The sequence below is a fragment of the Aptenodytes forsteri genome, unplaced genomic scaffold (genome assembly GCF_000699145.1).
Source record: "Aptenodytes forsteri isolate BGI_AS27 unplaced genomic scaffold, ASM69914v1 Scaffold55, whole genome shotgun sequence".
Taxonomy (NCBI): domain Eukaryota; kingdom Metazoa; phylum Chordata; class Aves; order Sphenisciformes; family Spheniscidae; genus Aptenodytes; species Aptenodytes forsteri.
The window spans coordinates 9529334-9552588 of record NW_008796063.1 but is presented as its reverse complement, the minus strand read 5'-3'; the positions used below and the strand labels follow the sequence as shown (position 1 = coordinate 9552588).

Below are 23255 nucleotides of genomic sequence, written 5' to 3'. Positions count from 1 at the left end.
GAACTTGATCATAAAATGGAGTGACAGCAGCGATTCTTTATTCCAACCGGTTCCTTTCTTTGACTGATGCATCCTAAATCTGAATCACAGAGCTGGGGAGAACCCGGTTTTGATCACAAAGGATGGTTAGTCTTTTGAAAGCTGTGAGCCGGGTGCTGCATGCAAGGACTCCTTGCTTTGAGGTTTATATAGCCCTCCTCCTTAAATAATTCCTGACATTTTCTCCAACAATCAAATGTAAACAGCTTGCTGGAGAGCCAGCTCTGAGCAGAATAGATAGGTACTGTCAGCCCTCTCGGAAAGGCAGCAAACAAACCTCTGAAATGTCACAATCTGCTTCTAAAGTGATGGGATCAAAACTGACATTGGAGAACACATTCCTCAAGCTGTTAAGGCAGCTGGATTGCACTAGGTGAAATTTATCCAGAGCTTAGGATGTCAGACCAAGCAAGGAAAACAAACACATTTTTGCTTTCATCCCGAAGGTTGTGTACCAACGAGTCATCCTTGTTTAGTGCTGAATTTTTGCTGTGAAGTGGAGCTGGGGGGGTGGAAGATGACAGAGGGACATGCTTTAGTTGAAATGTCAGTGCTTACTGAAGTAAAACCGTGGGCCTAATCAGTGGCGCCATGCCATATGTCACGTTTCTTCTTGTAGTTCCTCCTCAACATACCGGTTTTGACCTTTGGTCTTGAGCCCTTTCAGGAGTAAAGAATTCTGCTAAGTAATTGGTGATGGAAGAGATGTCCTGGAAGCACGAGAACTCCTGGTTTAGGCAAACTCAAACCTAGATTTCTTGGCATGAGAGACTTCTAAAATAAATGCCCTTACTCTATATTCTTTAAAATTTTCTTCTGAAACTTCCCACTGCCTTTTTGCAGTCTCTTGTCTGTGGACTTATTCAGTTGAAGGGAACGTTTCTGTGTATAGTTCAGTACTGAAGTGTGTGTGTGTGGGGGGATGCTCATCTCTTTGTGCTCCTGCTTCTTGTTGTGTGTTCACCCTTGTGTTCTCAGTAGTTGGTAAGTTCTGTGTCCCCAACCCTTCTCTTCCTGCTGTGTAGACGCACTTGCTGCTTGTGGTAGCCATGATGAACTTTCTTCCCCACTTGTTCCATCACATGCATCTTTTAGTTTTTAAGGATGATATTGCCAAAAAGAGCAGATTGAATTTTCCGTGAAAGCTCTCTTCTGGAAAGCTGTTGTATTAACATGTTTTATTCTTAAAACAGATCACTAAAATACAGATATTTATTCTGTGGAGTGCTCAGAGTTAAAGAAGAATCAGGATGTTGAATTGTAAATAGGCTCTCAAGGTTTTATGCCATCGTCTCTTGAAGGGCATGTTTGATTAGATGTGCTTTTGGGTGACATTTAATCACGCAAAGATAGACTTGTCTTAGTGTTTCTCAGCTGGGGGATATGTTTGGCTGTGAACAGAGCTCAACTAAATCTACTTATTGCTAGCTGCTTATCAGAATGTGTGTGCACAATGCGTTCCTCCTAGGAGCTGAACCGAACCTGTAGAGCCATGCAGCAGAGAATTGTGGAGCTTATCTCACGAGTGTCCAATGAAGAAGTCACAGAGGAACTGCTGCATGTGAATGATGATTTAAATAACGTCTTCCTCAGATATGAAAGGTGGGGCACCTTTTCCATCAACTATTTACATTCGTTCTGGGTTTTCACTTAAGTGTAAAATAGGTCTGTTGACAAGAGTTGGCCATCTGGGCCAATGGTTCAGCTTAACAAAACGCAGAGAACCAAACCACAGAAAGCATTTACAAAGTCTTTTTATGGTCATTTGTGGTAACATTCTTGTTTCAGTTGTTTCCTTTAATACTATGATTTTTTTTTTTTTGTCCTAGCCATTGAATTTTTGTGGGGCATATCCGTAAAATGCAAGGCATTGTGCAAAACTCTCTGAACTAGCAGAGACTTGAGTCTGCAAGTCCCTGTCGTGCGGTGCTGCACAGATGTAGGGACTTGGGACCAAAAATAGCACAGCCACAGTCGCTAGTTCCACTTGCTAGCCTGGGCTCTGCACAAATGCTTGTGCTGCTGCCTGGGTTAGGGAGGCTCCCGTGAGCTCTCTCTGTCTCCTGATCTCTGAGCTTTCTAGTTCCAGTACTGGTGCAAGGGGAGCTGCCTGAGGTGGGCGTGACCTTCATGCGTGTAAGGGTTTTGTTTTTAAGTAGCACTTAAAATCTTGAAAAAAGCCTATCTTGTGTGGAGCTGAGGTTTTGAAGAGTTGGTCTGCGCAAATCGTCCCCAGGGGCAGGACTTGGGTCATAGGACTTTCGACACGTTAGACAAAGGCGCTGTCAGCCACATCTGCTGCAGTAGGTGACACGTGATACAAGCAGTCTTGGGAAAGTTTAATCTTCCCCTTAATGACAGGTCTGGGGAGTGAGGCACTAAAGAGTACCCTTTGTTCCTTGCTCTTAGCACGGGGCTTTGTTTCTCAAGCCTTTAAAAATAAATTAGACTCTAGATCTGCGAATCTGTGCTGTCACGGCAAAGGCTGGAAAGAAGACTCAGTGGCCTCGATTTTGTCTTTGATTTAGTTGCTCAGAGGAGATTGGGGCAAACTTTGAAACAAATGCTGGCTTTTTATGTGAAACGGAACGTGTTTCATGCACAAGCATGATTCTACAAGTGGCAGAGTGTAACTGTCACTGAGGCTTAGTCTGGTCACCCTTAATATTTTTTCTATTTTCCTCCATCTGCGACTTTGTTGATTGAGGCTAATGTATTTGTAGTCATTATACACTGAAAGGTGAGCTGAGTGATGTTAGCAAGCTATTTGTGGTAGAAGAGCTGCACTGGTCTGAGCGTTTCAATAAATTCCAGTTCCTCCTCTGCTATTCCAAAAGCTCCACATTCATCACGCTGATTTCTTGTATGGGTACCGAGATCTGTCAGTGACTCAAGCAGGAGCTCTGGCCTTCGCTGTGAAGCTTTGGATGTAAATGAACGTGTGGTTCATAAGCCTTTTGGGTGAGAAATATGAGGTGGGAGGTGTCTTAGGTTTCCAGCTAAGGGAGCTGGATTTCCAGTAACAGTAGACACCCACAGTTTCCTAAAATTGAAATTTGGGCCTGAATTTGTTTTTACTGCCTTTTAAGTCTGCATTTTCCTCTGTTACATTAAGAAAACATTTTAGTTTCCTTGAGATTCCCTGTTGTATTTTGTCCATCTGGGAGAAAACCCACAGGACTATATGAATACTATGGGTTTTTTACTAAATAGAGAGATTACATGTGAAACTACTTTTAAATGAGGAAAAAACTTCAGAGAAATCATGATGCTTTTCCTGGTAAGGAAGGAGATTGGACTGGCCTCAGACAGGCCTTGGGAGGAGGTAGTTTCCCCTGCCTTTTCTGAGTTCATGAAGGCTGGATTTAGGTTTGCGGCCCCAGATGCACACCTGGTTGGGGAAGGAGTAGAGAAGAGACCGGATCTTGACTAGCCAGACTTCTTCCCCTAAGTAGTACGAGGATTTTTATCCAACATCATTAATTTTCATTCTTGGAAAGTACCAACCTATTTGAACATAGGCTCTGACGATCCTTGAGCTGACCCAGAATGTTTTAGAAAATGAATTTGCTAAGCATTTTTTCTCTTGCCATGTGCTGCCTGGGTAGGGCTGTGCTAGCATGCATATGGCTTCTCATTTACATGTATTGCAGCAAGAGGGAGCTGTTAAGTGGGAGTAAGACTTGCTGCAGTGCTCAGCTAATTTAGCTGGCAGCATCAATCTTGCTGCAGTTCCTCCTGTCCCTTGGCTAACAGAATAGTCTATCACGAAGCACTTAATGAAAAAAACCAAAGACATATCCTACAGTGTTTTTCAGGCATGTGTGTGCTGCAAGATCAGATGAGTCAACTTAATATCCGCGTTTGCCAAGAATGCAACTTCTGTAACTATTCTCCCTTTGTCCTAGCTTGGAGTGAAAGCTTTCAGGGTTCCCTCTTGAACCAACGAAAACTAAGTTCGGTAGCAAGCGTGTCGTGGCTTTATTGTAAACACGTGTTTTTCATAGTTTATTGGTGGCTTTGATAGTCCATGTTGGTTTTTTGTTGTTTTTCTAAACAGATTTGAACGATACAGATCAGGACGTTCAACACAAAGTGCCAGCAATGGAGTAAGTACCTAACTCCATTTATTATATCAGCAGCCTCACCATGCTAGCCGTACTGATATCACTAGTATCAGACTTCTTACCTGTCCAGCCCTGCGTCCTGCCTGTAGTGGCTAATAGTGGAAACCAGGAAAAGAGCGTAAGAATGTGGCAGACCTCAAGTGACAACTTTTAGCTCGGGAAGACACGACACTAAAACATCTCTGTGTTTACAATCCTTGATGGATTTTCTTTCCTTTATTAATTTTTTTGATTGCTTTTGAGCTCATGCATACTTTAGGCATTCACAATGTCCTTAAGCAGTGAGTTCCCCAGTTTCACTACCCATTTTTACATATTTATGTGGGTGTGTATATATAATAAATATTTTGTTTACATTTGAACAAGTCACTTAATGATTTTTATTTGATCCACCTAATTCTTCTTCACTGTGTCTTACAATACCACTGTTCAGATTCATTTTCTTCATGCCACTCATAATTTTAGGAACCTCTCTCATCTCCTTTTTCAGCAGCTCCTTTCCAAGCTGAAGAGTTACAGTTCTAATTATCCTTTCAATGAAAACTATTTTATAGTTGTTTTATAGTGTTCAAGATCTGAGTTCATGATGAATTCATACGTGGCACTATTACATTTTCTATTTTGCTTTCTTCTAACAATTTCCACTATTTACTTTGCCTGTTTGAGTGCCACTTCTACTGCAGTGTGATGCAAACTTCATCACAGGCTCTGCATTGTAACTCTAGTCACAAAAAACAAGTTTTGTTTCTGAAAACAGTTGATACCTAATGTGGAAGATGTTAGCAAATTCAGTTTGACTTAGATCTGATGTTGGTCCAGTGCTAAAAGAGGTGGAGAACACAGACACATTAGCTAAATCTGAAGAGATGCAGATGACCTCCAGGAGAGTTCCCTGCTGTGCTGAGCAGTCAAACTCGAGGTTTTTTTGGTGGCTGACCCTTTTTATTCTGCACTCATCACTGTAGTATCCAAGAGACTGGTCCATTTGGCAGTGTGCAAGAGAGATCTTTTTAGGAAGCACCCATTATTTTTTGGTGTTTAATGTTGCACTGCAAGAAGAAATCTTTGGCATGTGTAACTTGCTGTGTTTTTTGTGTCCCAACAGGTACTGAATGAGGTGACAGAAGATAACTTAATAGATTTGGGTCCTGGCTCTCCAGCTGTAGTGAGCCCAATGGTCGGAAGCTCAGCACCCCCGTCTTCACTTTCTTCACAGCTTGCAGGGCTTGGTGAGTACCTGATCTAAATAGTGCTGATGAACGTGAGGCTGCAAGGCACGGACTTTTTCAAGCCTGACCAGTCTGTGAGTCTTGAACAGCATGTGGGGGCTGCTACACAATCTAGGTGTGTGAGTGCGGGAGCAAGTCTGAGCAGTTGCTGAGGTCCCTGTGACCAACCTGAACACTTAGTACAAGCTCTTATCGCAGTGGGCTGTTGGGATTTACGAGGAGCCATTTTCCTCTTTCATTGGTGGGTCAGGGAGTTTCTGCTCCCTTTGGCTCTCCACTGCCTGATTAACATTGCCATGTAGCCTTCAGAAGGTTTGGGTACGTGGCTTACAGGATTAGGAGGGCTTTCCCACTCCCCTGCACTGTAGCGATCTGTAATTGGGAACCAGCCTGGCACAAAGGGAGGGATTTGTTAACCAAAGGGGAGAGTGAAGGAAAGGATGCAGGTTCTCATTCATGGTAAAACTTGTACTACTACTTTTATTTCTGTGTAGGTATAGCTCTCCGTGAAATCAGACTGGTGAATGTTCTTGATTCCCCTTCTACAAGTGATATTTGAAATCTTTGGATGAAAGGTTTTATGAAACTGTTAGGTATTTTACATTAAATCAAACCAAAGATATGATATGATGGCTTGATTTGACTGAAGGTTCTCCACCTCTTTCAGCACTGCACCAATATCCTATCACTTGATCTGAAACTATTGATTTCACAGTCAGTAGCTGAGAGACAATGTTGTAGAGAAGACGAGTATCCATGCCCCAAATTTTGGACCACGTTAGTGAACAGTAAATATCTCAGGATGAGATTGGCAGCAGGTGCACACCAATTCCCAAATGTTGACATCTCGATGAGGAATACTTACAGTGTGGTGCTTCCAGGAGGATTAAGACCATCTCTACATTTGTCCTTTAAGAAATGCATAATTAGCAGCCTCCAGCCTCTTCTGGACAGAATTGTGCTCAGTGCTACGACTGTTAACTAGATGATATCTATAGCTGTCCTGTATTGTTAATGATTTACTCTGTAACCTACACAGTCATGGCAGTGGCACTTGCATATGGTTTGCTGCTTCATTGGTTTGCTTTTTTTGCCTCCGCTTGCAGACTTGGGTACAAACAGCGTCAGTGGCACACTCAGCTCTCTACAACACTGTAATCCTCGTGATGACTTCGACATGTTTGCACAGACAAGAGGCAGTTCCTTGGCTGAGCAGCGAAAGAAGTATGTTGGAGTTTGTCTTTAGTTCTGTTTGAGTCATGGCATTGCTCTTTTCTAAGGGCATAAATCTGAAACTTCTTGACTTCATTCCAGACTAAAAAAGTAGTTTTGGTGTATGTTTTTGTGCTTTTAATCCAAGCCCTATCCAATTGGTCAATATTAGTATGAGCAAGTGGAGAAGTTCCTGGTGCTGGGCAGAGCAGACCGGCTGAGTAATGTTATTTGACTGTCTTAGCTAATGAGCTCACTGGAAACTTGGAAATGAACTTGCCTTTACTTCTGCAGATGCTTCCTCTCATAAAGGCTTGTCATCCCATCCACCCGGCCAGTGCTTGAGATACAGGAGCATAAGGGTCCCTCACCTGAAGGTCATGGATATACTTTGGTGACTGAATTACTGTCATCAAGGGCTTGGAAACAGAATTACCATCCAGTTAAACTCTCCCTTTGGCCCAGTAGTCAGACTCTCGCAGGCTGTCAAGGCAGCGTAGCTTGCCTGGCTGCCATGCTATCCCTAATTTGTTCATATGCATAGGGTTTGCATCTCTAGAGCTGCAAATCTGGCACTTTCAAGGGCATTTAACAGGTCCATTTATTTTAATGTAAAATAAATCTACGCAATTATTAAGAAATCCTCTGATCCCTGTCAAGTGAGATTCAGTAAAAGACACACTCAGGTATTTTTCTTTCATATATTATTTCTTGCCTCCTGGTTTCAGATTCTAGAGGATGTAGTGGCTACCAGCAGTCAGAACGTCATCAATATCTTGTCTCAAACTAAGAAATGTTGTTAAATAATTTAGCTCAGACCTTAGCAGATTATCAGAAACTTACCAGCTCTGGAAAACTTGAGCCAGCAAATTTATTAGGATCTTTTATTGGCAGTCATCAATATAGCTATTGGTACTGCCTCAGCTATAGTATCAATGTTGAGAAGATGTGCTCTACTGTAGAGGCATACATTACCCCTGGAGATTTCAGGCTGAGAGCCCTAAAGTGTAGTCAGAAGGGAGATGCATTGCGGAGAGATCTAATGGAGGTCCCTCTGTCTCTTGTGCTAAATGAAGCACGGAACTAGTCTTCCCACACTGCAGCTCTGTCTCCTTCTGCAAGCTAATGGAACAAGGGGCACACATCAGTCCATGATTTCACAAGGGAGGATTGCTGTATCTTCCTTGGGTTGTACGCCATATAAATGGAGCAGCAGCAAAGATGTGAGTGTGACTTGCTGCGGTGTGTAGGTGAGAGCCTCTGGGTGCTGTGCTCGGAGCCTGGGAGAAGCCAGCATGCTGGAGGAGAAAGTGCTCCTCCTGCTCAGACACACAGCTCCTCCCAGGGGCTGATTTATGGGCAGGTGTTGGCATCTGCTTCAGCTCATGGTTCATCGCTGTGCTCTGAGAAATGATGCTATTGCCTCTGTCACCTGACTGCTACGTGTCCCTTTTGCATAGCAATTTAAGAAGCTTTTTAAAAATCCAACCTCTCTAAATAGTGCGTTTCTTTGTGTGCTTCACTGTAGTTGCTTAGTTATGTTTCATCTGTCTTCGAGTCTCCCTCTGCCTCCCCCCATGCACACATCAAGTTCAGGCTTCCAAATGTCATCTTCAAAGCTTTGCAAAATGCAATCAGTAATCAGGCCTCTTTTCATAGTCCCCTGCTAGCTCTTGGGCACACTTATGGTGCCTTGTAAGCTATTTGCCTACCTTTCATAATGCCAGTCTTACTCTTTTTGCTTCAACATGCTCACTGAAACTGATGGATGGTCTTTATACAGAGCACACTCCTCTTCTTGGAACACACTTAGTACACCTGAAGTCTTGTTACGAAAAAGAATGTGCTTTCTGATTTCCAGGGAAGTAAATCAGAGTAGCAAGTGCGTTCTGCATGGGTGACTGCTGGACTTCCTTCTAGTTCTGTCGTCTGTTCCTTTCTTTCAGCGTGACGTATGAGGATCCACAGGCTGTCAAAGGACTAGCGTCTGCCCTGGATGTTCGAAAACAGAACACGGGAGGGGTAGGTTGTTGCTCTGCATTTTGTTATCTGAAGCCGTGCGTGGAATCTGAGCTGTAGGCAGCTGCTTTGCCCAAGACTTCTCATTCTGTATTCCAGTGACATGCTAGTACTGGCTATTTTGAAATTGATATCTAGGAGCAAGTACTTGCTCAGTAATGATCTCTAAAGAGCTGCTACTTAGCACACCAGCCTAAAAGACTTCAAAATCATAGTGGGTAAATTCTCCTGTGTTCTTGCAGCTTGCCTGGGGGGTCTAGCTCTTTGACTGGAATCACTGCTGAAAAGAATAAGTAGGGAACATCCTGTGAGCACTGGTGTGCATTTATTTGGTTGATTTTTGCTTATGAAAGTTGTTGCAGTCTTAATCTACTAGACTTCTCTCTACGTGCACGGATACACGAGCAAGTTACAGGGAGAGAAATTATGTAGACTTTTAATGCTTCACATGCCTTGCCATAACTGCCCTTGCATGCAGCCTGTTCTATCTGTCCCAGGGCAGGCTCCTGCTATCTTGTGTGGGCAAAAGAGGCCCATGCGCTGTCACCTCACAGCAGCTGATGTTAGAAACGTGTTTGAGAGAGCGAGCTTGGCCAGCTTTGTCTGCATGCCTTGGTGAAGGCAGAAGTGAAAAGAGCTTTCAGATCGTCTCTCGACCCCTTTCTACCACCCTGCTTTTTAAAACTGTCCTGCTCTTTTGTACTCAGCTATGTGCAAGTTTTTAGATGACGAAGCAAGTTTAGAGCCTTTTCCTAGCCTAATTTTGGTCTGTGCTGACCACTAGGGAGCATGGCAGAGCCAGTGTAGCATGGGAGAGCCAGTGCAGCATGCACACGCCTCCCTCCATGGAGAATTGCCTCCCCATGCCTTGGCTGATCCCGCCCTGGTTCTTTCATAAGTTGAAATGGGAGTGCTCAGGGCAGCTGGCATGCCTGGCAGCTTGTGCTCTGAGCCAGGGAGAATTTGCGTTCGGAGCCAGCTGGGGTCAGATCACAGCTGCCTGCCTGCCTGGGCCATAGTTCAGTAGTATCAGGGCTTCAGCAATGATTCCTTATGGAGCATCCCCCTGCCCCACAAATCTATCTGCTTGTTCCTGTCCTTGTCCTCCTGTGAAAAGGGTAATTTATAACCCAGGTCAGCCCCGTGACCAGTTTCAAGCTCGGCCCCACAAAAATTCACTCGGCCCCACAAAAATTCATGCCAGCAGTACTGAGGGAAAAGGGGGATGCACGGGGAGGCAGGGGCGAAAGTATATTAACGGGGGTGAGAGAGGAATTCCTGAAGCCAGTGTGACAACCCAAGCCTCCAGTATCACTGAGCTGTGTTACTGGCAGGACCTGGGAAAGGATTTGAGATTCTGCTCTTTGTTCCTGGCTAACCAAATGCAAGGGGCATGCATTTAGCTGCTGGTCAAGGGGGCTGTATTCCCCTGGTGGCCACGGGGTCATGTCCTTATTTATTAACACTTTTGTTCTCAGCGAATTCTGCTTGAGGCACCAATGCGACGTGTCATTCACACCAGTGTAGTTGCTGCTCTGCCCGAAGTGTTGTCAGTTCAAAGGGCTGTGTCTAAGCTAATCTGACGGTCAAAGTTTTTTGGGGCAAACGCTTTATGGGTTGTGGAACTTTGGGCTCTGAGATGTACAGACTTTCAGCCTCTTTTCAAAGGTCCTGATGACTGTATCGTGTAATCAGAATAGCTTGTTCTGAAATGCAGTCTTTCAGTAATTGGTAAACACTACTTTTTGTCAAGTGTGAGGCTTGTGGGTGTCTCTTCTTAAAGGAAATAAAAATTAAACTCTCCTAAAGTTACCAGCCCCAGCATGTGTAGCAAAAAACTGGCAGTGCTCAGTAAACGAAAGACACATGTTAATTTGGGTAGAGAACTAATTTAAGAACAGCTCTAGGGAGGGGCCAAAAGCTTCGCAACACATTCTTCACACACATCTTGTTCCAGCACAGTTGTCCAGTGGTAAAATTCAGCACATCCGATGTTTCTACTGTAGTCATTCTCAGAATGGTCTGTAGAGAGATGGCTGATCACGTGGCATTAGCTGTCTTTTAATATGACTTAGCAGCTGGAAACAAGATGAGCTAAAAATACACTGTTTTCTTAATATTGCTTTTCCATGTTGGGAATTGCTTTTATTGCCACAGAGTTGTTGCGTGCTCACAACTGGGAGGAGAGGTGTCCAAGAAACAATTCTCTGGTGTTACACAGATAGTAGATGAAGTTGGAGTGATTTCCCCCTTTTTTTCCTCAGCACAAGTACTGAAATGAGACATAAAAGTCTCATTGTCTCATATGAGACAATAAAATGATTCTCCATTATCTGTGGTAATGGGGACAGGAGAGGTATTCCACGTATACGGGTATCTGGGTGGAGGTACGTAAACACACCAGTGGCTCTCTGCTGAGCTAGCCCAGTTCTGGCAGGGCCGGTGAGCTGAAACCGCTGCGCTCTGCTGATCCCGAACAAGCCCCTCCAGAGCTAGAGATGATTCTGCATCCAGGCCCTGGCTCAGGGATGAGATGCTGAAGGACAAGAAGCCATCTTGAGAGTCTTTGCATTGCTGTGCCATGCAGTCTGTCAGCCTGCTCAGAGGGAACTGGATGCATCAGCGGTCCTTTTAACCTCTGCCGTTCTTAGAGAGGGGCAGTTTGAAAGACTGCCAGAACACTGCAGCAAACTGCCATTACTTACCCTCCTGCTCAAACGCCATCATTAGAGCTGTTGTACTGCTAGGTTTGGGGCAGAGTCTGTCTGCTGAGATCAAGGAGGTAAGTAGGGTGTGCTGCAACTCACAGCTTCATAAACAAGGGAAACTCCACAATGCGTAATTCTGGTGTTTCCAGTAAAGTCTGATTTTAGTAGGTTGTATAGCCTACACTTTTTCTTCTTCTAAGAAGATGACAAACATCAGCCTCACTACTAGTCAGTGATTTATTTTTTTTATTTTTTTTTTTTAATATCAGCATGGAGGAAGTGCTAAAATTCTGTGAACTGTCTGTAGGAAGTGCAGAGGTCGGGGTGAGGTCTGTCCCTCCACGGACAGAGCTGACAGGCAGCAGAGGGGGATGCAGCTGCTGCCAGAAGCTACCATAGGCAACTCTCTGTGTGTGTGCATGTGTATGTGAATTTTTTAACTTGCTGCTGTTACATTACTTTATCACGGGTTGTTGCTGTGGTTTCTCTCTTTATGGACCTTTCTGTTCTCAACACAGAGGAGAGGTAAAGGTGGGAACTCAGACATGGAGCCCATAGACAAGTGGCTAATTACACAAGGAATGGTGAGGACTTCACCAGTGAAGCGATTCCTACTGCCCACCCCAGTCCCTTTACCTAGAATAACCATCCTCCATTCACCTCTCGTCCTGCCCTACTGAACCACTTGAAATCAGACAGTACAAGGAGTTTATTTTCCACCTACGTCATTACCTGGGGCAAAGGGAAAGATTTGCACCAATTTCTGGTTTGTACAGCACAAAGGCCTATAGCCAACTGAATCATTTGTAGGATCCCACATCACCCTCGGAAGAGGCCTGGGGATCCAATTAGTTCCTTATACTGTCTTGATTTATTTATGCAGTATCCACTTTTCGAGGGATAAACACAAGTCTCGTGGATCTTGTTCATAAAGAGGACACTTTCTGCATGTCTTTAAGCACTACCAGAAAAGGCTGCTTTAACTTCATGGTCTGGAATAAACATACGGCGCTTGCAGGATCATATCTAATTGAACTGAGTAACGTAGGGATAGTTCTGTACGAAAAGAAGGGAATGAGAGAACTGCTACCCAGATTGACATCTTCCACCCCAGCCAGGGAATTACACTGGCATTAGGATTCAGACTCCAAAAGGTACAATAGTGTTTCTGGCTTTAAGGATTTAATTCCCGTGTCTAGTGATGCCAGTGCTCTGATAAAATCAAGCTTCTGAAGATCACTGAATCTTTGCACATTTTGACCTTGTTTGAAGTTGTCCTTCATCAACACGCTTGCAGAGAGAAGTTCAAAAGCCTGCTTTAAGTGCAGAAGTCAGAGGGAGGTAAAAAATAGCCTCAGCTATGCCTTAAAGCCAAGTTCTAAGACCAATTTTGTATTTTTGGACAACGTAATCCATCACTTTAAGTGTTTGAGATTAGTACCAATAATGTGACCTAACTGTACAAAGTCCTTCTGAGACAGTCCTGACTGCAGCTGAGTTCAGAAAGAATTCCCTTTGGGCTGCGGTGCGCTTGCAGCGCAGCGTGTGGGGCTGTGCGTCAGGAGGCCCATGGAACGGGAACGCCGGGGAGAGCCTTGAATGTCCCAGACGAAGCCGCTCAGTGCTAAAAAAAGAGAAACATCCCAGAGAGTTTAAGGTTGAGAAAATCCAGAGTGTGCAGTATCGGAGTGCACCAACTCTGTGAAACACTTTGCATTTATTCTGCTAGACTTATTTCTGAGGGCCCGCTTGTGAATTTCTCAGAAGTTTGCATGGCTGGTGCATGCACAGTTATTGGATACACGCGTATATACGGTCGTATCTGCCTGCCAGTGCACGCACCCAGAAGCAGTTCTGTGCCTGCTAGCCCACGTGGGTAAGCCCAGCTGTAGGTACCTGTCCTTGGGAGGCAGAGTTTCATTTCGGTGCTCGTCAGAGACCCACAGCTCGTCACATGAGAGTGAAAAGCCGTAAAGAGAGCAGCGCTTGCTTTGCCTCTGGTACTGTTGACTGTGGTTCACAGAGGCTCTTGCAGGTCAGTGGCTCTGTTGCAGCCAGAGATGTACTATGCCACTGTTAGATGTTCATCCATAATGAATAATCCAGTGATTGAGTTAGTTGTTCTTCTTTGCCTTTCCACTGTTTACAAGAGCAGGGAAGCATGAAATCAGCACCCCTGCTGTTCACACCACTCACACCACTGCTTTATTAAAAAAACAAACACAATATTCGTTCATTGGCTTGTGGTTATTCAGTCTGGAAAAAGGATACTGCAGCATTCATGGAGGCATACGGATTTGGGGAGGGAAGGGGATCTGGCTGTCCAGCCAGTCGCTGCTTTTACAAGCCTGTCACCTTGTTTGTATGCTAAATGTGAGAGAGAAATACCTAAAATAAAACTAAACTAATCATTAACTCCGTTTCTCTCTTAACTGGCTGTAGTTCTTAACCGTATTTATTAATATGACTTTGTAGCATTTGCAATACCAGTGGAATAACTAGCATCCCAGGTATGAACTTGATGCGCACATTCTTTGATAACTTTTTGTACTTTTGAGATGAGGGGGGGGAAAGAGGGGTGAGCTGACACTGCCATTGCCTGTACCCGTACAACACTGAGACCACTGAAAGGGTATTCTCCACCTGCCGGAGTGGTACTCACATCCCTCATGACCTGACGTTGTTCTTTCCAAACTGCGATACATTTAAGCTTAGGGTTGAATTCTTCCCACTCCATTTCTGTGCATCCCGGTTCACGAACACACCTTTGCAGAGGGAGGCTCATTCAGGGCTCCGTAGGTACTCTCCCAGTGAATTTGGCAGCATTGTTTCTGTTTCAGCTTAATCTGCAGCTCAGTTCTGCTGGCAAGGTGATGCCAGGACCATGGAGACACAAACCACACCTTTATCCATTCCAGCTATGCCTACAGAACTAACGTAGACAAAATGATATCTGCAGAAAATGTTCCTGGTTTAAACATGACTTAGGAATGTTAGCTGAGCTGTTCCAGTACCAGATCTGTTTGCAGTGTAAGGTCTGGGTTCTTACAAGTTAGGCCGTACAGGGGTCTGTATCAGCAGCTCTTAGGCACAGACTTTAGCATAAGGCCACCACGTTTTAGTGCAGGTAATTCCAGTTCCCTTCTCATGAGTTTGGGTAGCTGTTGAGATTTGCACGAATATATTTGTTAGAATAATCTGTCACCCCGCTCACATGCCAAATGGATATTTGTTACAAAAGTGAGAAGCAGGTGTTGCTTAAGCCACCACGTCAGGACAGACATTATTTGGGACAGTGGCAGGGGAAGAATGAAACTGAACCGGAATTCACAGAAGGTGATGTGAACGGCTTTGAGCATTGCATCCTGACCACCAGCAGCACACCTGGCTAGAGAGGAGATTCCTCTCTGTACTGAAGATATGTGAGTAAAGATTAAATGAAACCTTCGCTGAGATGATGTTAATTAGTAACAAAGTGGGATGCCGCTATGTATGCCTTCAATAGAGGGATAGGATCTAAGATGTGGAAATGGCTGGGGTAACATGAGGCTGTTGAAATACGTCGTCTTTGTGGAGACTAAAGTGCTCGAATTATGGACAAACTGAGAAATAGATGTGTGAAGATCTCATTTCTTCTGTGTGGTGGGCCCCCTCTCCTTTTTGAAGGCAAGCAGGCATGTTCCCTTGTTCTGAAGACCACGTGGGTTTCATTACCTGTCCAGCCATGGCATTTTACGGAGCACTCTACAAGGACAACGTGATACCCCACGTGAACAAAGGCTTTCGCTGTCTGGACATGCCTATCAGATCCAGATCGGCTGGTTGTTGTACGGGCACAACAGGCTGTGTTGGGGAACATGCTGCGCCTGAGCTCTTGCCTTCCCCGTCTATGCGATGTGTAAACACAGCTACAAGTAATCAAGTAGCTAATTCAGTCCTTACATGTAAAGTCAAACGTGTTCTAATATTGAGGCCAGGCAGCTATTTCAAGATCACAACAGCTTTAAATAGATGGTAAGACTGTAGTAAAGCTGGAGTAGACTGCTAGCGTGCATCTTAGCGCTCTAGTTCTGCTGCCGTAGGAATGACAGACCTTTCTTTACTATTGCTAACTAATGGGGGGAAATGGATAGCAGCTAACCAAGTATTGGTGTCAGCTTTGTTAAACATCTAGAAAGAAGTGGAATTAACTAAGCTACTACAAGACAGTAGTCTAGCAACAATTAGCATGAACCTTGTTACACATTTTAAGAACATTAATGAGCTCACCTAGAGACCTGAATTGTCATTTCATACCTGCTTCTTTTCCAGTGGGATCATTTTTTAATAGAAATAAAATGTGATGATAATAACCTCAAACTGTCTTTTTAAGGGTAGAATATTGGATTTTATGACTTCTGAGGAAATATATTGGCAATACTCTTTGGCTTTTGATTGCTAGTGAGAACACCAACACAATCTAACTTAGATAAGTATGAACCTGAATTCCAGGTTCCTGTGGGTTTTGTGGGATTGAACGCTTGCTTTTGTTCTCCCAGCCCTCCTTTTCCATATCCCTTTCAGGACTATTGAGATGATCCCATTTGTAGGATTTTCCAAAGACTAAATAAAAAAGGAATTTGAGCAATGAGCCCAACTTTTAATTAAAGCCAGTTACTTAAAGTACCCAAAAATATTGTGTGACTTAATTTCCATTTACTTTGAGTATAGACTTTTAAAAAAGAAATCACAATATCGTTATAAAAACAGCTCTTGCAGCCAACGCTGACTATCTAGGGAGTTGTCTTGCCAAGACTGAGAGCTTCACTAGACCATGTATGTTTGCATAATCAAAGTATTAACAAGACAGTATCCCATTCTGGAGCCATTTCCATGTAGTCTGCGGCTGCCACTGCTGTTTGTTCCCAGAAACTGTTGTCTTTTTTAATGTGTAAACTAGCTAATTTATTTTTACATTGCTTCTGTTGTGTTTTAGGGGATTAGTTTTAACAAAACTCCCCTCCACATTTTTCAGTCTAGGGCTTCTGGAAGAGGGACACTTGCCAAATACACAACTGACTGGCAAAAAATGAACTTCTGTGTGCGGTCAGCTTCAAATGAAATATAAATGGTACAATGTTAGAGTTAAAATATTTTAAAACTTCCAGTTACTCTTGAGAGTTTTCCCCCCCTCTTTATTCTTGAACAAATTAAACCTGATACATTGAACCCATGTTTTATGGGGAAAATGGGGCTCAGAGTCTGAGGAAAGTGAACTGGAAGTTTGAGCACGGAAGGAGCCATAGGTACAAACCCTCGGCTCCTCTGTAAGTGTGCTGGAAGATGGGGGAAGCTTTTTAAAAGGTCAGTGCTGAATAGCAAACGGCTGACATGCTCAAATGTTTATCTTGCAGCTCTTTCTGCTTCTTATATATGACCTGTGAGAAGTGTTCTTGCACTTCTGAGGTTTTTGTTTGTTTGTTATATAAAGTAGGCCTGTCTGAAAGTAGAATTCCTTTTTTTTTTTTTTTTTTCTTTTAAATCTTACAAAACACAGCAGCACAGACTCCTATACTGCTGAGCTGTTCTTCAAGCTCCTGCAAAACATTGAACCCATGTTTTATGGGGAAAATGGGGCTCAGAGTCTGAGGAAAGTGAACTGGAAGTTTGAGCACGGAAGGAGCCATAGGTACAAACCCTCGGCTCCTCTGTAAGTGTGCTGGAAGATGGGGGAAGCTTTTTAAAAGGTCAGTGCTGAATAGCAAACGGCTGACATGCTCAAATGTTTATCTTGCAGCTCTTTCTGCTTCTTATATATGACCTGTGAGAAGTGTTCTTGCACTTCTGAGGTTTTTGTTTGTTTGTTATATAAAGTAGGCCTGTCTGAAAGTAGAATTCCTTTTTTTCTTTTTTTTTTTCTTTTAAATCTTACAAAACACAGCAGCACAGACTCCTATACTGCTGAGCTGTTCTTCAAGGACTCCTGCAAACTCAAGAGTCCTGCAATTCTCGGGAATCTGTTACTTGCTCAGTCATCTGTTGTGTTTTCAGGATAACCAAGATTTGAATTGCTGTTCCTCCTAATACAGGGACCGCAGTACCACCATGCTTTTTAGAACAGCTGCTCTTATTTTATTCACAGAAACGTGAAAAAAAACCTGCTATTTTCCTCCTCCCCTCCATACAGATTTTCTTATCCTTAAAGAAACGTAAGTACCTTTCTGAGCTGCAAACTAGCCAACAGCTCTGAAGGCTACACCTTCCAAAGCATTACTTACTGTGTGCAATGTTAAGCAATACAGGAGAGAGACAGCAGTGAAACTTCTGCAGTAGGTTTCAGGTTGCTGTAGGCTGAATAAATTCATTGCTTTGTATCTCTGAAGCCAGTATCTTCCAAAGCTGTTAAACTAACAAGACAGTTCTACAAGATGCAACTTGTCCTTGGGAAAGAACGTTTTGGAAGATGTCTACAGAGCCCTCCTCTCATTAATGGCCATCTGGGCCAGCTCGCAGCAGCTTCAGCACACTGCGTTAGCGTTGTATGTGCATGATTCAGCTCTCCATTGCAAATTAAAAAGGCGTAATTATCCTAAATCTGGCCCATTCCAAAGGAAGCTGCAGGAACTTATTTTCTGTTTGGGATCTTCATGTATTAGCTGAAAGCAAAGTGACAACTTGCACCTCTGACCCTTCTCAGATCTGTCACATGCACTTTGTCCAGCAACCTGCAGAGTCGGAGCCAAGCCATCTTCCCGGTGCCTCTCTTGGTGGGAGATGCTTTGGATTTTCTAGTCCTTTGACACAACTAACCCACCTTAGCAGACCTCACCTCAAGCAAGGGCTTAACTGACCTCCTCAGTGCAAAGGGCCGCTTGATTAGAAGAAAAAATTCTTGAGGAGCTCCGCTAAACAGCGTCAGCCTGTGCTGCTGCCTCTGTAATTCAGCATCTGTCTGTCTTCCTCCGCTAGAAGTCCCTGAGAAAACTACGTCTCCCAGCAAATTCATCTGCAGAGCCTCTTTCAGCTCTTCCTCCCGTGAGAGGTTTCAGACAAAGCTGTGGACAACCCCTGATACCTTTTCTTCCTAGGAGAGCCTCTCCAGCACCGCGAGGTCTCTTGCCTGCCAGCCCCGCTGCTCGGCTGCCGTGCTCTGGCCTGGAACCTGCGTGTCTGGAATTGCTTTCCAAGTGTTTTTCAGGTTGTCCTTATGAGATCTATTGTGGTGTTTTCCTGTTTACTTCTGCAGCCCTCTGTTGTGTTTAAGCAGTGTAGTTAAGTCAGGAAATTCTACACCTAATATGCAGTAATTTCCCTTCGCTGACCCAGCTGCCTGTAGCGCTTTGTGAAATAGCTGCACTTCAGCACTCGGCGTGCTGTGTCTGCGCTGCCTGTCGCAATCGCACAGCATAACGTGAGCGGTTTTATCGCAGGAGGAGAGGCAAACCTTCCCTGCCTTTTTGTTAAACCATCCGCAGAGGCCTGACGGGCAGGCTCCGGTGCTGGAGCTGGAGCCAAGAGGAGCGCATACCGTGCTGTCCTCCTCTGCCTGCGCCATGAGCTGCTGCCCCATCCTCCTCCTCGTTTCACCTTTGAGACTCCGCACTTTGCACCGGCACACGTTGGGTGCTGCTGCTTCCGCTGCGAGAGGGTCACCTTTGGCAGAGAGAGGAGTGGGGCCGGGGAGCCAGGATGGATTTGCTTTAAACTGGTGTGCCGAGGCTTGCCAAGGCTCGGTGGTGTGGTGGGAGGAGGATCTGGAAGGAAACATGACCGTGTACCCTGGGCTCTGACTGCCTCCACCTGCGGAAAAAAATCAAGTTGTTTTCATAGGAGTGTTGCCTGAAGACTTTGAGCCCCTCTTTTTGCTAACCCTTCACTGTGGCTAATACCCATTGTAAAAAATAAAAGGTATAAATTTAACATTTCAAAACCTAACTGATATCCAGTATTCTACCCTTAAATGCTTTTCACGATCAAGATTAGAATCATCAGTCCATCTTGATGGTTTTAATATGTGGTCGAGAAGTTATTCGTCTTACGCTGGCATCAAGTCACGTCATTCCCCATAATTCTTCTCTTGTTTTTTTTAGCCTTGTTGTTCATAATTTCCTTTCCAAGTGTTTCTTTATTTGAAATGCCATTTATATTTTGTTGCATTTTTTTTTCCAGCACATCTTACATCTTTGTTTTTGTTTTGTTTTTAATCTTATTTCTGGCGTTTTCCATCGCTCTGTGGCCATGATTGTGGATGTGTTTTGGTTTTTGCCTGCCTTGCTGTTCTCTCGCTGCACTCCCTAGATCCCTGTTGCACAGTCCTCTGTCATGGATGACATTGAGGAGTGGCTCAGTACCGACTTGGTGAGACTCTTTATATTTTCATTTTTCACATGGGCAATAGCACTCGTATGGATAACATTCAATGCATTGCTGAGTTACTGGTACTTCTCGTAACGGGAAGCAGTGAAACTTCCAAATCATATGGCTTATTTCCCTTTGAGGGGACTACCTAAGCAGGAGGAGATAGGGTCGTGTTCAGCAATTCAATCAAAACGGGTTTTTTTCCTGAGTTGTTTTATTTTCACTTCTCCACGGTAACATCACAGAATAGCACGCGTTCCAGAAATCCTGTGTTCCTGGTCCCCGTATAGGAAAGCATTTAAACATGTGCTGAAGTTTACCTGTGTTCTCCACTGGGCTTAAAGCACATGTTTAAGGCTGCGTTAGCTTTGACAGGATCTAAGTACGTGCTTACGTTGAGGCATGCTTTTAAGAGATGCTGGATCAGGGCTTAGATTCCTTTCAAATTGAGATCTGTCTGTTAAATTGGCAAGCAATCTTGACATGTTTCATAATAGTAATAATAAAAATTTATAACAGTCGCTCTTCAATGTTTATAACTTTCAGTTTCTCCTAAATGATTATTGTCTGGTAATTATTAAACAAACAAACAAAAGACACAACTAAAAGTAGCTTTTCCTTCATTCTGGAGTTTGTTTTGCTGTACCGATACACATTTGGTTTAAGCAGCGGTACAGCTAGTATGCATTTATTCCGGGCTCTTTTTTTTAATGTAAGCATCTGACTTAAATTAACCAAGTGCATTTTGGGGATGGGTGGTGGGTCGCATTTCAGACCGTTCTTCTAAACATGGTTTTAGTGAGCTGAACTGTTTCCTTGTGGTCACCACGTCCCTAAGGATCGTCTCCTTCCATCACTTCTTATGACTTCAGAGATTGTCTCTAGATAACTCCCTGCTCCTTAAGGTCTCCCCCAGCCCCTTGCTGCTGTGTGCTCAGCTTCTAGCTGGGAGCTGTGGGGTTCAGGCTCCGCTCCCCAGCTCTGGCAGCAGTGCTGCAAGCTCACTCCAGCACGTCAGCCCTCCACTCCGGCACCAGAGGAGCTGACTGTACTGAAAGGAAGAAAATGCTCCTGCTCTCCAAAGCCACCTCAAGTGCTTAAACAGATTCTGGGTTTCAGTGTTTGAGTTTGGCAGACTGACTGGCTGTCTTTGAAATGTCACTGGTTTTCAGCTGCAGGTTAGTTTTTTCAGGCCTCGGTACAGGCAGTCATTTTCAAATTTAATTACAAACTGGCCTCATTTTGTTAAAGAAATACAGTAAACATAGCATGTCCACTCTGCTTAAACAATAAACTTTTGTCTTTGCCATTTAAATTAATTTAGCAGGAGAGAAGATCTTACGGAGAGATATCGAGGTAGCTCTGTACATCTGTCATCCCCTAGATAGTCTTACTCAAAAAGAGCAAAGCAGAGAAGTGCCGTGTAAATGCCTGAACAAGCCTGGGGATCGCACGCGCTGCAGCCGTGACTGTGCCGGCTTCCCTTCTCCCTGGTGCCTGGGTCCCCATCCTGACCGTATGTGGGTGCAGCAGAGAGATGCCCTCTGAGAAAGTTTGGACTGGATTTTTGCTTTTCACTCTGGGTTCCCCCCCTCCTTTTTTTGTTAATGGTTCGTTTCGGTTCTCTGCTTCCCAGCTGAGGAAGTTACAGATTAGGTTAGCTAATCGTTACTTATTTCCTTACCCTTTTTGGGGTACATTGGAACAAACAGTACCACTGCACGTGAAGCAGTGGCTGCTGTGTGTACCTTTGGAAACCTCTGTGCAGTAGAAAGCTAGTAGATGCTAGGTGGCATTTAATTCTGAGGCATTAAACACCTTTGTGAGGCCAATCGGTATGTTCCCGCTCACCTGGTGGAGAAGCCAGGGCATGGACAAATAGTTTTCTTTTTCAAAGCACGTTCAACATGAGGTTTTCAAGTAGTGTTTTCGTCCATTTTTAACATCCTGATAGATTGACAAGGATGCCACATCCTTGGACTTCATTTAATTTCCTTATCAAAGAACTGTTGGAAATTTGCATGTTGAAATGCACACAGCTAGTAGAAATGCACTGACCCCCTGGCATCCCAGCCTTTGTATCTCATGGACAGACGCTAACTGCCCATCAGTATCCTTCATCCAGCCCACCCTAGTCTTGTCTTTGTACAGCATGGACGCCAGGAAAGCTGCTATATTTTTGTATGAAATCTAAAATGAACTCCCACAGAAGGAACGTTGGCCCCAAACTATTTTGCGGCATGTGTCCTTTGTCAGCTAAAAGTGCGTTTTATTTGAAGACACAATGCAAACCGCAGTCCTGACTTTTTAAAGGACTGTGTGACAAAAAATGGCATCGTGTACAGTGTTTGCGTGACTCACACAGCTCAGTTTTTGACCAGGCCTACTGTCTGAAGTGGAATCAGCACCGGACTGCCATTCAGGTCCAACGGGGAAAGTTTATCTATCCACCAGCAATCTGCAGAAGCATCTCTGGGGTTTGTCCTCTTGCTCTGCAGCACAGTGAAATGTCAGTCACCACTGGCCTCCCGACGTGGGAGCCATGCAATTTCCCCAGGTCGCCCTGCTCAAATAGTTAGCATGCAGAAACGAGTGGTGGAAACTGTCCAGTTGCATTAAATGTGTGTAGAGGATAATAGTGAAGGTGAAGCACTGCCTGTGTGTTCACACGCCTTTTTGTTCCAATTGCAGAAAGGAGATGAACTGGAAGAAGGAGTGACCAGTGAAGGTAAGCAGAGATGCCTGCGGCTATGAGCTTTTCCCAGGTTAGTGCGCAGACTGAATTATCTGCTTTGATCCCTGCTGAGATGCTGACTTCTCCCAGCCTGATGTTCCCCAGCAAATGCTTCTGCACTCGGAAAGGCGGGAGGGGAGCATTTCAGAGCAAAAAGTTAGTATTTATGGTATGAGGAGCCCTCCTGGCTGTAAGTGCTTTCCTGCCATCTTCCTTGGCTGTGCACTGTGTTTGTGCCAGCAGGAATGCATCCCGGAGCTGCTCAGCCCTTTGGAATGATGTTTCCCTGCTTCTGTCATGGCCGATGGCGTAGCGTGGGTTTGATTCCCTCTGCTGCCTGAGCGAGGGTGTCTCAAAGGACGTCTGTACCCTTTCCTGAGGAAGTCAGGCTGTACAAGTATGTGTGCCTGCGAACACAGCCCGACGGGACACCAGATGCTGGAATTTCAGACCCCGCTAACCTCTGTCCCCAGGGCTAAACGTACAGCCCCAGTTCTTACCTGTCTTCCTTCTTTTTTTTGCATTGCAGAGTTTGACATTTTTTTAGAAGAGCGAGCCAAAGCGGCGGAGATGGTTCCCAATCTGCCATCCCCTCCCCTGGAAGCCCCCACCCCTCCGACAAATCCTTCCAGCAGGAAAAAGCAAGAGCGCTCGGAGGATGCCCTCTTTGCACTGTGAAGATTGCTCTTAGCCGCCCTCCCACCCCTGTGCTCTGCAGGCGAATGTCGCTGTACGGCCACTTTGTCCTCCCACAGTACTTGGCTAACAACGACCCCCTTCCCCCCGATTTCATAGATTGCTTCTCCTTCCCCCCCCTCCCCCAACAATCCACCCCCACAAGCTCACTCCT

The 23255-nt window shown here is 44.6% G+C and overlaps 1 protein-coding gene across 2 annotated transcripts in view; it reads left to right on the top strand.

Annotated features, from left to right (window-relative positions):
• Positions 1-23213, top strand: part of TOM1L2 (target of myb1 like 2 membrane trafficking protein) — a 53167-nt gene extending 29954 nt beyond the window's left edge. The window contains exons 8-15 of one of the 2 annotated variants that reach the window (XM_009286454.1): positions 1508-1641; positions 4100-4148; positions 5272-5395; positions 6502-6619; positions 8554-8629; positions 19612-19671; positions 22363-22399; positions 22935-23213. In XM_009286454.1, coding sequence (XP_009284729.1) covers positions 1508-1641; positions 4100-4148; positions 5272-5395; positions 6502-6619; positions 8554-8629; positions 19612-19671; positions 22363-22399; positions 22935-23083 — 747 coding nt within the window. In that variant the 3' untranslated portion in view covers positions 23084-23213. The remainder of the gene's footprint in view (positions 1-1507; positions 1642-4099; positions 4149-5271; positions 5396-6501; positions 6620-8553; positions 8630-19611; positions 19672-22362; positions 22400-22934) is intronic. The other variant, XM_009286455.1, reaches the window with a different exon arrangement.
• Positions 23214-23255: the final 42 nt, after the last annotated feature.